General features: G+C 43.5%; 1 protein-coding gene across 1 annotated transcript in view; it reads left to right on the top strand.

Annotated features, from left to right (window-relative positions):
- SPG11 (SPG11 vesicle trafficking associated, spatacsin) overlaps nt 1–15,490 on the top strand; it is a gene marked incomplete at its 5' end in the record, with an annotated part of 33,562 nt that overhangs the window by 14,098 nt on the left and 3,974 nt on the right. The window contains 16 exons of the mRNA XM_084267857.1: nt 307–468; nt 1,158–1,224; nt 1,619–1,784; nt 3,249–3,454; nt 4,215–4,323; nt 4,805–4,964; nt 6,105–6,347; nt 6,548–6,748; nt 7,058–7,165; nt 8,165–8,327; nt 8,651–8,865; nt 9,223–9,967; nt 10,777–10,919; nt 12,096–12,294; nt 13,733–13,870; nt 15,022–15,155. Of these exons, the coding sequence (XP_084123983.1) occupies nt 307–468; nt 1,158–1,224; nt 1,619–1,784; nt 3,249–3,454; nt 4,215–4,323; nt 4,805–4,964; nt 6,105–6,347; nt 6,548–6,748; nt 7,058–7,165; nt 8,165–8,327; nt 8,651–8,865; nt 9,223–9,967; nt 10,777–10,919; nt 12,096–12,294; nt 13,733–13,870; nt 15,022–15,155 (3,159 nt within the window). The remainder of the gene's footprint in view (nt 1–306; nt 469–1,157; nt 1,225–1,618; nt 1,785–3,248; nt 3,455–4,214; nt 4,324–4,804; nt 4,965–6,104; nt 6,348–6,547; nt 6,749–7,057; nt 7,166–8,164; nt 8,328–8,650; nt 8,866–9,222; nt 9,968–10,776; nt 10,920–12,095; nt 12,295–13,732; nt 13,871–15,021; nt 15,156–15,490) is intronic.

The raw sequence follows: 15,490 nt of genomic DNA, 5'->3' as shown, positions 1-15,490 counted from the left end.
TCAAAAAGTTATAAGTGATAATACTTTGAAAAGAAAAATGTTCAGTAAACCACAAATTGGAATAGAACTTAATACAGATAGCTTTTTGATATGTAGTGCAGGAACCTAAACCATCCAGTACTGTTGAAGATGTGTCTAATATAAATTAAAAGGATTTTCCAGGAAAAAAAAAGATAGTTTCTGTGTTTTCACCATATGTAAAATTCCCATGAAGTAATTTGTTTGACACAATCAGTGATTGTTTTGTTGTTATCTTAATGCAGCTGCTGCTTCCTGATTAAATTATTGTGCTTTCTTGCAATGTAGGTTCTTCAGAATGAAGATACAGAAAAACCTCTAAAGAAAGTTGATCCACAGCTCTTAAAAATGGCATTGACTCCTTACCCAAAACTCAAAGCCGCTCTCTTTCCCCCATGTTCTTCTCATGGAATTTTGCCACCTGACATCTCTCTCTACCATCTTCTTCAGGTACACAAACAGCTTTTTGGCAGAAGAAAAGTAAAGTAAGAGAAACTTGTTTCCACTTAAAGCCTGGAGGGTGAGGACTGTGTTGTTTCCTTGGATCCCTTCATTTGGAGCTGAAGTTTATAGTTTCATTCTGAATGGGGTTTTTTTAAATGGTGTCTAAATCCGTGTAGAGACACAGGCACTGTTTAGTTTCAGCAGTTCTGGAATGTCAGTGATGCTCTTGCAGTGTTCAGTGGGCAAGTTGTTTAGTAGACAAATTAAAAGTATTTTAATGTTTGTAATAAGGGAAATTTAGAATGCATGGAGTGGCATGATGCACTTCTGAGCATATGCTTTTTTCCTCAGACCTGTGGAGTGAGATAAACTGGGTATGGGAAGAAACACAGTTGGTTGTTACTAGGAAAATGTAACTATGCTGAGATCACAGTTTAGCAGAAAACTGAAACATGTTCAGTCCCACTTCCCTTAGACCACAGCCTAAGCCTTTCCTTGCACTTGGGTGTGATCTGATCCTAGGGTTTGGTGAGTAAGTACCTTAGAGAGAGAACTGTACAAGGTACAGCACTGCTACATAGCTGCACCAGCCATTCCTGCTTGTCTGCTGCTGCAGCTCCCTAAAACGCTCTGTGATGTGACTCTGATGTGAAAGTCTTAAGCTGTCTCAATATACTTTGTTTCTAATCTTTCAGTCATTGGTGCCCTTTGATCCCACTAAATTATTTGGCTGGCAGTCAACAAATACTCTGGCTGTATCAGGTATGTTACTTTCAAGTTTAATAAGCTAGTTCAGCCTGAGCACCCCTGATAAAATACCTTCCAGTGGAACGAGGTGGCAGATACAGTTATTCAAAAGGCTGTTTCTTTAACAAAAAACTCCAGTGTCATCTACTAAAATTTAGTTTTGAAATGAAACTCTGGGCTCCATTAAGCTTGTTGCAGATGAGGTAGAAAGCAGTAGTTCCTTTCCAAAGCAAGCTGAGGGCCAGAGAGTTCTGATTTCACCACACAAATTGGCATCTCAGTGGGGTTTGGATATGCTGAGAGGAGAGAGAGGTGTTTGACTGTCAGCTCATGTTTTGTAGCTGAAAGCCTTTTTTAATGTTTCATTCAACTGTTTATCAGCTTGTAATAATGATGATATTCCCTCTAGATGCATCAAGTGACTTTCCTCACTTTTCATCCCCTGAACTGGTGAACAAATACGCTGTACTGGAACGACTGGATTTCCTGTACTATTTGCACCACGGGCGCCCATCGTTTGCTTTTGGTACCTTTTTGGTCCAGCAGCTTGTAAAGAGCAAATCCCCCAAACAGCTGTAAGTCTTCTGAAAAGCTACAGTCAGGTAGTTCTTTTGGAGTTATAATCTAGCACATGGAGTAACATTAATCTTCCCCAAGAGCAAACAAGTGATGTGCACTGGCATTGCTTGAAATTTTAGCTGTCCCAGGAGTCAGTTCGGTCCAGCATCGAGTAGGCTGAACATCAGATGCCACTGAAAAGGTGTTGAGCTTTATTTTGAATTAACTAAATCTACACACTGAGAGCAAGGGATGAAAAATGTTGCAGTAATAGTAAACACAGGTAGACTGTTCTTCTAGGGACCTGAGGCTCTAGAGCACTTTGTAGGAAAAAAGATGCCCCTTTTCTTTGATGTTTCTGAAGGATGACACTTCCTTAGTTCAATTAATGAGACATTATTTTATTACTTTTTTATTGTTTTATGAGACATTATCTCATTATTTGAGACAAATAATGTCTCATTTTTTGAAGCTTCAGCAAATTAATTCCTTCAATCGCCAGTACTGGCAATTGCAGCCTTACAGCTTCAAAAAATCATGTGTTCAAAAGAATGCAGTCAAATTACACATCTTGCATGAATATATTAAATTTACTGTTAGGTATATTCAAAATGAGTAGGAGTTACATCAGAAGAATCACTAGAATTCATTACTGTATGTTTCTTTTCATCATTTCTGTACAAATCAGCCTCTCTTGTGTAAACAGCTGGTTTGGGGAAAAAGGGAACCATACATTAATGTTGCCTGGAGCACTGAGTGGTTTAAGAGGCACTCAGGCATAATTCTTTCAGTTAGTACTCTGGAAAACTTGCTGGTAACCAGGGAACCAGGCACTGAAGAAGCCTTTAGGGTACCTTTCCCCTTCCTGCAATCCACAGATCTGTTTCAGGCCCTCAGTGCTGCCCCACAGGGCTGTAAACTGCCATGGGACGTTTTGCACTAATGCTGCTGACAGGCCCTTTTTATTAATTACAGTATCAGAGGCATTTGCTTTAGTTTTATGTTTAAATTTATTAAATGGCAAACTCTGTGTTTATCATGTGTGGGGCTTTATTCTCATTCCTGTGTTTTTCTATAAATAGCAAACTTCTGGGTTGCAAAAACCTTCTGTGCTAGTCAGGTCCATGAGTGCAGTGAACATTGTAGGTGAAAATTCAAGTTTGAAAATTGGATGAAAATCATAGAATCATAGAATGGTCTGGGTTGGAAGGAACCCCAAGGATCATAGAGTTCCAACTCTCCTGACACGGGCAGGGCCACCAACCTCCAGGCCTGGAGCTACACAAGGTTGCCCAGGGCCCCATCCAACCTGGCCTTGAACACCCCCAGGGATGGGGCATCCACCCCCTCTCTGGGCAGCCTGTTCCAGCCCCTCACCACTCTCTCTGTAAAAAGTCCAAAAATAATTGGATATTCCCCCTAATATCCAATTTAAACCTTCCTTCCTTTAGCTGTGTTAACTGGTGGTGTTCTTGTTTCAGGATTCAGCAAGCAGGACATGAAGCCTACGTTCTAGCTCTTTCTTTCTTCAGTGTGCCTTCCATAGGAGCAGCCTGTGTGTGCTTCCTGGAATTCCTTGGTCTTGACAGCCTCAAACTCAGAGTCGATATGAAAGCTGCAAACATAATTTTCAGCTACAGAACTAGAAATGATGGATCTCAGCACAATCAAATAAGAGAATCTTTGGGTAAGGATATCATTTGTTGGTTTTCAAATAGGTTGCTGTCTATTTATTTGAAAGAGCAGCAGAGTTGGATTGGAAGGTGGCTCCTAACTTCTCAGGAATGCAGTAAAAACACCCTGTCCTTTGAAGAACTAAGAATTCTGTTCTTATTTTATTCCTGCTTCTTAGTAATTTTGAAGGTGTATTTTGAACCTGGCATGCTAAATAAGGAAGGAAGACTGTAACATGACAGGCAGCCAGGTTTGAAGGAAAATCTAATAAACACTGTTGAACAGCTGCCCGGGGCTCAGTGTACCTTTAGTAAGGTTCAGCCTTGTGTTGTAATAATATAACTTGAGGATTAAACAAAGTGACATTACCAGATCTCTTTTATACTTGAAAATTATCTTACAGCTGCAGTGAAATCAGATGTTCAAAGGTGTAAGGAAATTAAATTTCTCCTAGAAAATTGAATTTTTAGTTGTGGGTCCACAGGTGTCTTTTTCTCTGAACTAGAAAGCTACTGGCTTTTATTTATATCTTCCTGATCATTCTAAAAGCATGTGTGTTATTTAAAACTACAAGTAGAACTATTTTAAAAAAATAACCCAATGGTTTGTGATGCAAAAGTTGAAATTCTCTTTCAAAAATCACTTTGGTGCCAGACTTGGCATTGTTACTGAAGCCTTTACATTAATAGTATTTGTTCTGCCTGTTGATTCTAGTACTTTTGAAAATAATCCCAAATAGCTTCTCCAAGATATTCATATGTTCTTTCAAACAGTTGAAAAGTTAACAAAATTGGCTGATGGTGACAAGGCAGCAGCAGCAGAAGTTCTTACCTCCTTAGAAGAAGCCTTCTGGGATGCAGTTGAGCAGCAAGGAGTAAAGAAGTGAGTAAAACACGATTTAAAGGTTTATGCTGGCACATTGGGATTGAGCACTGACTTTTACCATTTGCAGTTAAGTGAACAACATTTGGAATTAGAATACAGTTGGTACTTGGAATAGTAGAGGTGATAGATGTGGATTGGCAAGAATACGGCAATGCAGACTCATTGTTCACAGGGTTCTTGCAGCACACTTAGCAGTGAAGATTATCAACTTCTTTTCAAGGCCCTATTGTCAAGATAGGGAAGTGCACTTGCCCGGGAGAGTGGGAATGTCCACAGCCTGAGGGGAGTGGGAATGTCCACAGTGGGTGGCCTGGAGCCCCCCAGGGAGATACAACCTTGCCTGTGATGAAGGCACTGGAAGTGGTGGGGGGGCCATTTGCAGGCAGTCGATCCCTGGCCACACATTGAGTTTATGCATTGTTAACAACTGCTGTAAATACCAGTTTGTTACAGCTGAAGCTCTTGAAATTCCCTGCAGGACATCGAGTGACTGCAGAAAGCAGTGGTCTTTGGTAATGCAGTTCTGTAAACTCCATAACCTCGGGCTGAGCACGTCGTACCTGAAGGAATGTGCCAGATCTGATGACTGGCTGCAGTTCATCATCCAAACCCAGCTGTACAGCTACCAGCCAGCTGAGGTAAGCTCACTGTGCAGGATTCTGGGGGAAGATAGAGTGTATCAGGAATCTTCTTTGTGATGTTCAGAAACAAAAATGAAGGAAAAATTGAATTCTTTTAACAAGAGAATATCACACTGATATTGAGACAGCATAAAATTGGAGCCTTATCAGTTTCCAGGGAGTTACAGAGCTGCTCGATATTCTCTGATTATGATAGTGCTTCTCTTACAGCCAGATTTCCCAACTTTCCCACTTTCTCTCCCTCTTGGTATGTGCAAAACTAAGGCAGGACAGGGGAAAGTGACTCCAGAGGGAGCTGACTGTTCAGCAGATAGAGTAGTACACTTCTAAGAGCATGAAAGCTCGCTGGAAAAGGGGAAGATTAGGGAAAAAAATCCCCTGTTTGAAAAAATCTTGGCTATTGGTAGTGGAGAAAATTCTCAGAGGGGAGTGATTTGAGTGTCTCTTTGAAGTGAATTGGACACAAAAGTATTTGCCAAGGACCGACATTTGAATTTAGCTGAAATTATGGCATACAGTTTGTAAATTTAATTTGTTTTTTTAAAATTATTTAGTTACTGGGTTTTTTTACTGGAGGGTTACCAGATGTTCCATGCAAGTTTTATTCCTCATCTTTCCTTTCAAACCTCACTTAGAGTTTCGTGCAAAGAGACTAAAACTCCAGATCTTCCAGTTTTGATTTTGAATGTAATTTAAAAATTAATAAAACAGCAGAAATACGTAAAAATTAAAAGCAGTTTGGGGATGTGCAGAAGCTAAGTGGAAAATTCCAGGCCTGGGATTTTAATTTAGGCCTTGTCATTGTTTTGTTGAAAAGAAAAATATGTGATTACACAACAGCACTGAACTAAACACTCCTCATCACGTGCTGGTAGCGGTGCAAGAGAGAGGCTGAAAATGAGCATCTCTAAGAGGCATTTCAGCTTCATGTTAAAGGAAGCTAATGTTCAGTGTTGTATTAGAATACTTCACACCTCCTCATCACCTTTCCCTCTCTAGGCCTCCAAAAATGATCTGAAAAATCAGATTTGGAGAATGTTTTGTTGATCTTCTCTGTGCATTTAATGCTTCAGTCCTCCTCCCCCCTCGCTCTCGTTGGACCTCACTCTGTACAGATGCTTTTGTTCTGTTCCCCAGGTGGTTTCTATCCTTCAAGATTTCACCCCTGTTTTACAAGACCACTTGATGTTGGCGTTGGAGAAGTTGCTGGTTTTGTCTCCTGAAAACGTTGCTGCCAGTGTGTTCAAGAGCAAATATGCAGACAGTCTCTTTCAAATCCTGTTTCAGTGTCAGGGAAACTCCAACCCTTCACGTTACCTTCTGACTGAAGGACTGAGAGAGCACGCTCCCATTCTGAGTGTCTTAGCAGCATGTTTCCAAGTGAGTAGCAATGAAGTTGTTACCTGGTAGAGGAGTAAGCAGTTATGTTAAGTGGTAGATAAGCAGGTTGGCTCATCCAGGGTTTTTCCCTGGGTTTGTAGTGGTTGTGAATAGTATGACACATTTGGCCAAGTGACACATGATGAGGTGACATTTGTGACATTGGTTACTATAAAAACATTATTTTGGTCTTTGGACAGGATGCAAACATTATCCATTGTCTCTGTGTTTGGATAATTACTACTGTGGATGATACTACCAGAGCTGAAGCCACAGACCACATTCAGAGCTCAGCAGAAAATCATGAATGGGATCTTCATGACCTGTCTGTTATCTGGAAAGTCTTTTTGAGAAAGCAAAAAAGTAAAACACTTCTAAATGGCTTCCAGCTCTTTTTAAAGGTAAGGTAGTGGTATACTTGAGTGTATCTCAGTGTATCTCAGATTGTCTTGAAGAGGCCCACAGAGTCCTCCTCTGTCCTGCTAGATGTGGCCTAGATAACCTGGGTGTGATGCTCTGAAAATCCTGGTCAAGTAAGAAAATCTTGGAAGAGAAATTCTGCCAATTACTGCAAATCTGCAGCTCATGTACCAACCCCACATGCAGTTTTAATAAGTGAGAACTTTATTGTTCTGGTAGTGAGGCAGACCAATTCTACATTTATTGAGGCATTTTTGGGAAAGAGTTATAACCTGGTTTTGTGTTTAAAGGATTCCCCTTTGCTGTATGTGCTGGAGGTGTATGAACTGTGTATGGACTGTAAAAAATATGATGAAGCTAAAACCAAACTGGACAAGTTTCAGGAGAGTCTCACAAAAGTAAGCAAATTAATTTTCTCTGAATATCATTGCCCAGGTCTGCCCTAAGTAGAGTGTGGTCAGCATGCAATGTCATAGATGAAAACAGTGAAAAAGGGTGTGCTTGGAATGATCTAGAGCTGAGCAGGAGGTTTCAGCAGATTCTTTTCATTGCTGGCAATGGATGGAAAAAAGGTTTTGACATTTCAGAACCCACAGTGTGACTTTATAAATCATTTAAGTTAGTATGGGCAGATGGAGAGAGAATACCACCCCCTTGTGTGAGCAGTTCACTCCCTGAAGCTTGGCTTTGACTGCAGTAGGACCACTGGCCAAGAGGCAGCTTTTTTTAAGATCTTTCAAAGTTTCTGCAGAAGTCTCTGACGTTGCTTTAGTTTTAGTAGCTGTGTAGACTTCCCTTTGAAAATGACTCCATGAACTGAATGACACACTTCAATTAAAACACTGATTTAGCAGTTGGTTTTAAGAGGACAGAAGTGTTTTCATGCAGAATTCCTTGTTTGTCACATACAGATGTTTTCACAAATTATTTCAGTTCTTACCACCACAATTTTCTAGTTCCCTGAATATCTTGGTAACTGAGATTCCATGTCATTAGTGCTTTTCCTTCCTGCAGTTGAAGCCAAAGCTAGATCAGTTTCCTTTCCCCTTGTGCCACTCACCTAGTGGATATGCTTATCAAGTATCCAGCTGTATGACAGGAGCTGTTAATCTAGCAATTCATTTTATCTATCCACTCCTGGCCCTTCTTGCATCTTTTATCTCTTCCATGATTATCAGGAATAGTTGGTGGTCACCTTGTCATAAAATTTACTGCTCTTAGATCAAAGTCAAACATACATCAGTGATGGATAGGTGTCCCTTGGGAATGGCAGTTAATACTCTTAAAGGAGGAGGTAGATGTGGCACACCTTCCATTTCCAGTGTGATTCTGACTAAAATGCAGAATATATTTGGAAAAAAACCCAACCCAACCCTTGGAAATCTTTATCTACACAGCTTAAAGCTGAAGATGAAGCTGCAGCCTCAGAATTACCTGTGCAGTGGTTGGAATCCCAAGCATTGTTCCTTCTTGAACTGATGATGCAGCAATGTAGAACGGAATATGAATTAGGGAAGGTCTTACAGCTGTTTGCTGCAGCAGATAATCTTCTGCTTGATGGTAAGTACAGCTTCCTCTGTTAGGTGGCATTACTGCTTGCATCTGTAAGTCATACCCAGCGTTTCTGGAGTGACTGAAAATGTTTAAGTGTGTTTGTACTGCTTGATTTTTGTGTAAGAGTTTCTATAACCAGAGCTGGTCCTTGTGAGTCGCACAGGTCATCTATAGAAGCATTTTAGTTAGGGATTTAGAGCTCCTTTTCAGCCCCATGAAAGTTCCAGTGTGTAGTCTGTACTCCTGGCAGGGTGGCATGCTGAGGTGAGTAGCAGAATTCCCTCAGGTTTTAAACCCCACCTGCCTTTGTCTGTCCACTCTCACAACAGGCCCTTACCTGAAGAAACTCTGTGCGCTCAGTGAGGCCCTGAGGGATTCCTCCATACCAATTAATCACTCCATCCTAACCAGTTACAGCATGGAGATGTTTCAGAGTGAGTGCAGATCCATTCTGGAGCAGCTGCAAGAGAAAGGAATGTTCTCCCTGGCTCGGGAGGTAGCGGCACTAGCTGAACTGCCCATGGACAACGTAGTTACCCAAGAGGTACAGTATGGTTCAATAACAGTGTTCACCTCTTACTGCTCCTGTTGCTGCCAGGATTGAGAATGTTCCTTCTCAGGCTTCCTGAAGCACAGATTTTTCTTTGAATCACTTTTTATTTTAAACACAAGTACACCAAACAAGTTGATCACCAGCACTGAGCTGAAAAGGATGGTGTAGCTTGCCTTATTTTCTTACTGTTTTTACTTGCTACCTGGTCAGTTCTGTGTGGTGAGAAAACTGATGGATTTGTTGCATATTGGGACACTTAATCTGAACTCAGTTTTTCAGTATACTGGGCATCCAGTGTGATTATATTTTTTTAAAGACAGTTGTTTAAAACCTCTGTGAATTTTGCAGGTTCTAAGAGATCTACATCGTTTAAGAGACACTGGGCAGTGGCATCAGAGCCAGACAAGAGTTGAATTCTGGAAGAAATGTAATGACAACTTTATGAAGAATTCAATCTCCAGCAAAGCTGCATCTGATTTCTTTTTACACCAGGCAAACATGGTATCTGACTCTTTAGCTCATGAGAAGATAAACAGCATTATGGAGAGACATTTGCTGCTTACCCTGGCTGGCCACTGGCTGGCCAAGAATGACTTGGGGTCAGTGCATGACCTGGAAGAAATAGAGAAGCAGCTCTGGGTCTGCCGCATCGCACAGCAAACGTTATCCAGGGATGAGGGGTCAAGCAAGCCAAGATTCCCCTCCCATGCTGGAGCACACAGGGACCTGACCTTTGATAACTTAGCTAAGGAGTTCTCTTTTTCAAAGCTGCCTGCTCTGAACACACCAAACTACTTGAAACTGGAGGGTCTTGTGTTCAGAGAGGCTCCAGAGACTTTGACCAGCGATGATGAGGAGTCACTCAGGTTTCTGATCGGATGCCTTCTGGACGAGGGAAGCGTGCATGAAGCCAGCCGTGTGTGCCAGCACTTCCATTTCTACAGCAGAGATGTGTCACTGGTGTTGCACTGCAGAGCTCTGGCCTCAGGGGAGGCTGATCTAGACAAATTGCAGGCAGATATTCAGACTGTCCTTGTGGCAAGAGAGAAGACATCTGAAAGCAGTGCATCTCAGCAAGGCAGAGCCCCCAGCAGTAAGTAACACTACTGATGGGGCTTCCCCAGATTCTTCCTTGTCTGTTACAGTGCTGATTTCCCCCAAAACATCTGCAGGAAACAAGGTCTTCATGGTAGTGGGTTGTCTCCTGGGTTCTTTAATCCTCTAGTGAAAGGAACGTGAAGCCTTGTAATTCACACTGCATGTCTGCACTTCAGGAGGGGTGTTCCTGTACCCCACTTCCATAGTCTCTGAACTGTTCCTTTTTTGTAGTTCACAACTCTGTTCCCATAAAGTAGCACTGAACTTTGTGTTCCTGCTCTTGGAATACACACTCTAGTAAATCTGGAGTGTCTTTCTGGAGCTGAAACGTGAAAGACTTTAATTTATTTCTCTGAATTCTGTGTACATTATGAAGAGTTGAGGGGTTCTTATTAACAGCAAGGCCAAGGCTGATAATGTGTATCTATAAAGTACTCTGCATATTTGTGAAGTCTGAATTAGAAGCTGTCAGCTGGAACATGACTTTAATACTAACATGTAAAGATTAATAGGAGTAGAAAAGAAGAAATGAAGCCTAGGCCATCAGAAAGACTGCTCAATTCTTACACTCTCTTACAAGTAGGGACTTTACACCTGTGATGTTACTGTGGATATTTTGTGTTCTGTCATATTATTTGTACCTAAAAACTTAAAAAATAAATCATAGGTATCAAGATTTATGTTTTCAAAGACCAGAAGTAGTGTGTATTCACTACAGATTTCTGGAGCCTTGCTCCAAGTGTAAGGCTTGTTGGTGATACCTGTCTTTATGAGAAAGGAACTTAAGAGTCTTTTCCTTTCCAGCATCAGGCTTAGAAGACTGGACTCACATTGGGGCTCCATCTCCAGATGATCAGGTGGTTGTCAGCCTGAGGGCCCTCATAGATGAATGTGTCCATGGGAGAAACTACTGCAGACAGGTTCTCTGCCTATATGAACTTTCTAAGGTATGTGTCTAGTAACATTATTGAAGGAACAAGTGGTTTGTATCAAGCTGTGCTGCAGAGTCTGGGCACAGGGGTGCTCTGCAGGCTCCACACACTAGCAGCTCTGCATCCAGAGGAGCAGCTCATAACTCCCAAGTGGTTTCACCCAGACACTTTTTAAAGTCTTTGGCTGCCTCTGTGCTCTTTGACCTTCCTGACTGCCAGCAGCCCACCTGCTCCTTCTCCAGACCGTGCTGCTCAGTGCTTCTTTCAGGGTACAGAGCCCCCTTCCATGGTATTTGGTCCCTATGTTTGGAATGTAGCATAGTTGTTCTCTGGATAAAACCAGCAGCATGTGTGTTGAAAATCACAGAAGTTCTTAGGTGTTTGGAGGTTTTTTTGATTGTTTATTTTTTCATTATCACAGAGGTTCTGTGATTTTTCTGCACAATTTTTCGTGCCTTGAATATTCGGAGCGAGTGCTTTAGGTTTGAACAACTAAGAAGTAGCCTCATGATGGGCTTGTTCCCCCTTCTACCATCCATCTGCTGCTTGCCTGTCTGTACTTCTGAATTCAGAGTTGATCACTGTGTTCATGAGCTACGTTTTCCAATGAATAGGTGAATTTTCAAAGTTGTAATATATTCCAGCAAAGTATTTCTGGAGCCTCACTGACTCCTCTCCCAGGCACAGCAAATGGTAAGATTAGTCCATCTTTTCCACTGAGAGCCTGTAGTGTGCTGACAAGAGGAAAAGGATCTTCCTAAGTAAACCTGAGGCAGTAAAACACAATTCTTTGTTTGGGAGGAAATATTTCTGTCTTCCTTCTAGGTATTTTAAGTGTTAAGGCTTATATTTGGTTCAGGAAAACGCCTCTGTCCATGGTGTCAGCTCTGTGAGTATTGCCCTTCTAATCCAAAGGATTTACCTGCCACCCTGGATCTGGAGAGCTTTAATCCTGAGGATCCACAGGTGAAGGCACAGATACCTGATGTGAAGGCACAGATACCTGATGTGAAGGCACAGATACCTGATGTGAAGGCACAGATACCTGATGTGAGGACAAACTAGGGGTGCAACATTTTGAAACCCTCCCCTCTTGCCACCAGCTCATCGTTAGGAAGATGTACTAGAGCTTTGCTCTGATGTGCAACTTCTGCTGTGTAAAATCTCCCTGGTGTGTGTGTGTTTTCCTAGGAGCTGAACTGTTCCTACAGCGAGATGTCAGCCCAGGACCCCCACAAAGTGCTTCGGGCCATCCTGGCGTCGCGGCAGCCGGACAGGTGCCGCAAGGCTCAGGCCTTCATCACCACCCAGGGGCTCCAGCCTGAGACTGTGGCAGAGCTGGTGGCTGAAGAAATCACACAGGAATTACTGGCATCTTCAGAAGGGAAAGGTAGGAAAGAGGCTTCATTTTGTATTTTAGCACTTTTGGCTTGTGAAGTGGTATTTGTGTGTCTGAAAAACAGTCCTTGCTCGCAAGATACTGGAGTGCTAATTACAGTAATGTTTGGGTAGCTCTTGGATGGGGTTTGTAACTGTTTGTATGTTCTGTAAGATGTCCAGTGATGGGACCTGGGCCAGTGGGTGTGAGCTGGAGCACAGGAGGTTCCATGTGAACATAAGGAACAATTTATCACACTGAGGGTGGCAGAGCCCTAGGACAGGCTGCACTTGAGAGGCTGGGGAGCCTCCTTCTCTGGAGACATTCAAACCCTGCCTGGACACGTTCCTGTGGGACTTAATCTAGGTGACCCTGCTCTGGTAAGGGGGTTGAACTAGATGAGCTTTTGAGGTCCCTTCCAACCCCTGATGTTCTGTGACTGTGTTTTGTACACATGCTTACTTGTAGTTATTTTTGTGTCTGGTGTGGTGGTGCACTAGGTAAGGGTTTATTTTTTATGGATGTAAATGTAATGGCTTTCAGAAAGGAAAAGGGTTGGTCTGGGCTTTTAATCATGAACTTTGCAGCCCCACATCATCTGACTTGGAAAGACTCACATTAAGCTCTTGGTGAAAAGCATGGCCAAAAGATTTTTCCCTTTTCTTTTTTGGCTTTGTGAGATGAGGGGTGTTCCTCAAAGCAGCAAGAATTGATGTGGGGACTTTTCTGTTTGAGTCACTTCTGCTTTGCTGCAGCATTAACACCAAAGCTCCACGGGAAGTCATGAGCCATGGGATGGAGATTCAGGAGTCCAGTCCTGCTCCCCTCTGCTCCTGTTGTCTCCCTCTGTCCTGCTGCTGCCCTTGGCCCTCTCATGTGGTTTGCTCAGGTGATTTGGTGCAGCTCCTTCAGCAGAGCAGACTTATGAACCCAGCAGGAAACAAATCCAGAAAGGAAAGAGTTTTCTGTTGAGTTGGTGACTTGAACTGACTCATAGAGGAGTATGAATCAGAGCTGCTGCAAGGGATGGGTTAGAGCTGCATTGTGTAAGGAAGAGGAAAACTGACAGCTGCATCCCACTGGATTTGTGAAATGATCCATGTCCTTGTTCAGTGGGATTTCAGAGTCACAATCCCAGACTGGGTTGGGGTGGGAAGGGCCCTCAAAGCCCACCCAGTGCCACCCCTGGCCATGGGCAGGGCCACCCCCACTACCCAGGGTGCCCAGGTTGTTTGCTGGACTGAACTGGCAAGGAAGCAGGATCTGATTCTGCAGTTTAAGCAGTAAGATACAAGTGTCTTTAGAATGGTAGTTCCAAGTCCTGAGCCAGCCTGGATGAAGGTCTGTAGGTTTGTTTGGGTTTTTTCTGTTAACATCACTAATCTCTCCTCAACTGTTAGCACTTGTGCCATAACACACTCTCTCTCTCTCTCTCTCTCCTTGGACGCAGGACAGAAACAGTCTTTGAACCCTGCAGCTGAGAGCCAGGCGTTCCTCCAGCTTGCTAAGCTGTGCCAGGATCATACCTCGGTTGGCATGAAGCTCCTGGATAAAGTCGCCTCTGTGCCACGTGGGGAACTGTCTTGCAGTAAGTAAACAGCAACAAACACTTGGTGCAGCTACTGTGTTACTAAACAGGCTGTTACTTGGGGTAAAACCACTCCACAGAGGGCAAAAGCAGAGCTGGTGGCAGCATCAATAGGGCTGAGTATCTGCACAGTACAGACGTGTGTTGCTTACGTGTTGCATCAGGTTACTGTCCAAACAAACTACAGGTGGTTTTGTTCCTACAGCTGGGAAACACAGTTAGTCAGCTCCCTGTTGCAGGAGAGTCTTGGGACCTTCTTTGTGTTAATGACAAGCAGAAATCTCTTTCTTTATCCATTGTTAAACTAACTTCACAGACCTTTGGCTACTAAAGTCTGTTTCACACTTTACAGCTTTATATCCCATGGCCCTGTTGTCACTGAGTTCATAAAACATAGCTAAGGTACTTAGGTGCCAGCAGTGGCAAAATAGAGGTCTTTTATTCATTTACTGGGAGGATTTGTAATGGTGCTGGAGGCTCTTTGAAGGGTCTGTGCTAGCAAACATCCCTACAGGTGGAGGTACCCTTGGTTTGTTTCAGCCCATGGTGTACAGGTTTGTGACATCAAACTGTGCACTTCTCAGTACACTGTGCACCCGCTCACATCCTGCTTCCACACCTCAGAGGGGAGTGCTTGGTGCTGAGAGCAAGGCCCAGGGCCCCAGCCTGTCAGGGCTGCTTTAGGGTGTCAGCTCAGGCCTTCCCTGGGAAGCGGGCGCTGAGCTGTGTGGGTTCAACTCCTTTCCTTAGTGTACAGAATTCCTGAGGGATTTTCCGACCCAGATGCAGAACTGGAGGCTGCAGAGCTGGCTGGTAACAGTTGGGGCACAGATATATATTGTTATTGTTACACCTTTGTCAGCTGCTGGGGAGGAGGTTGGAGGTTTTGTGTGTGGAATGAAGTAACAATCCAGGCTCCCAAGGTTCCCACGGGCTGGGAAGCCAGGCTGAATGCAGCTGCTAGAGCAACAGTTGCTGCTTAAAGCTGCACAGGACAGAACCCAAACAGCTCCACTTTCTAATCCAGTTCTGCTGTTTGTAACTGGAAAGGTTGTGAGCCCTCTGCAGAGATGGCACCCTTCTGGAGAGGGGCACAGTAACGACCTCCCCCAGCTTATTAACCAAAGTCCCCGGGTTCTTCTGTTCTTCAGTTACAGAGTTGCTGATTTTGGCCCATAACTGCTTTAGCTTGACTTGCCACATGGAAGGGATCACCAGAGTCCTGCAAGCAGCACGGCTTCTCACAGACCAACATTTGGCCCCCAATGAGGAGTATGGCCTTGTGGTAGGTGCCTGTGATGCCCACCTCTTACCCAGACATGCCAGGTCTCCTGTGCAGGTTTCCACCTACATGTTGGCTGTTCCCTTTGCTCCTGGGGTGGAGGGGCTGGGTGACAGTGTGGAGTTCAGTCTGTCACCTCTGGTTGCCTGGCCTTGTCCTGCCCCTGCCTGAAAGCCAGAATAGTGTGTGCTCTGCTGTGCATGAGTGAGGATTTTTATGGCCCTGGAAGAGCAGAGCTGGAGACAGCGAATGGGGAGGTGACAGCAGGTGTAGTAACTCAGACTGGGAATGTCAGAGTTATTCAACTACTGGTGGATAGTGACACTTTGTGTGTCATG

This window comes from Gallinula chloropus (assembly GCF_964237585.1).
Source record: "Gallinula chloropus genome assembly, chromosome: 9".
Taxonomy (NCBI): domain Eukaryota; kingdom Metazoa; phylum Chordata; class Aves; order Gruiformes; family Rallidae; genus Gallinula; species Gallinula chloropus.
The sequence above is the reverse complement of the archived record's forward strand: the minus strand, read 5'-3'. Positions and strand labels throughout refer to the sequence as shown.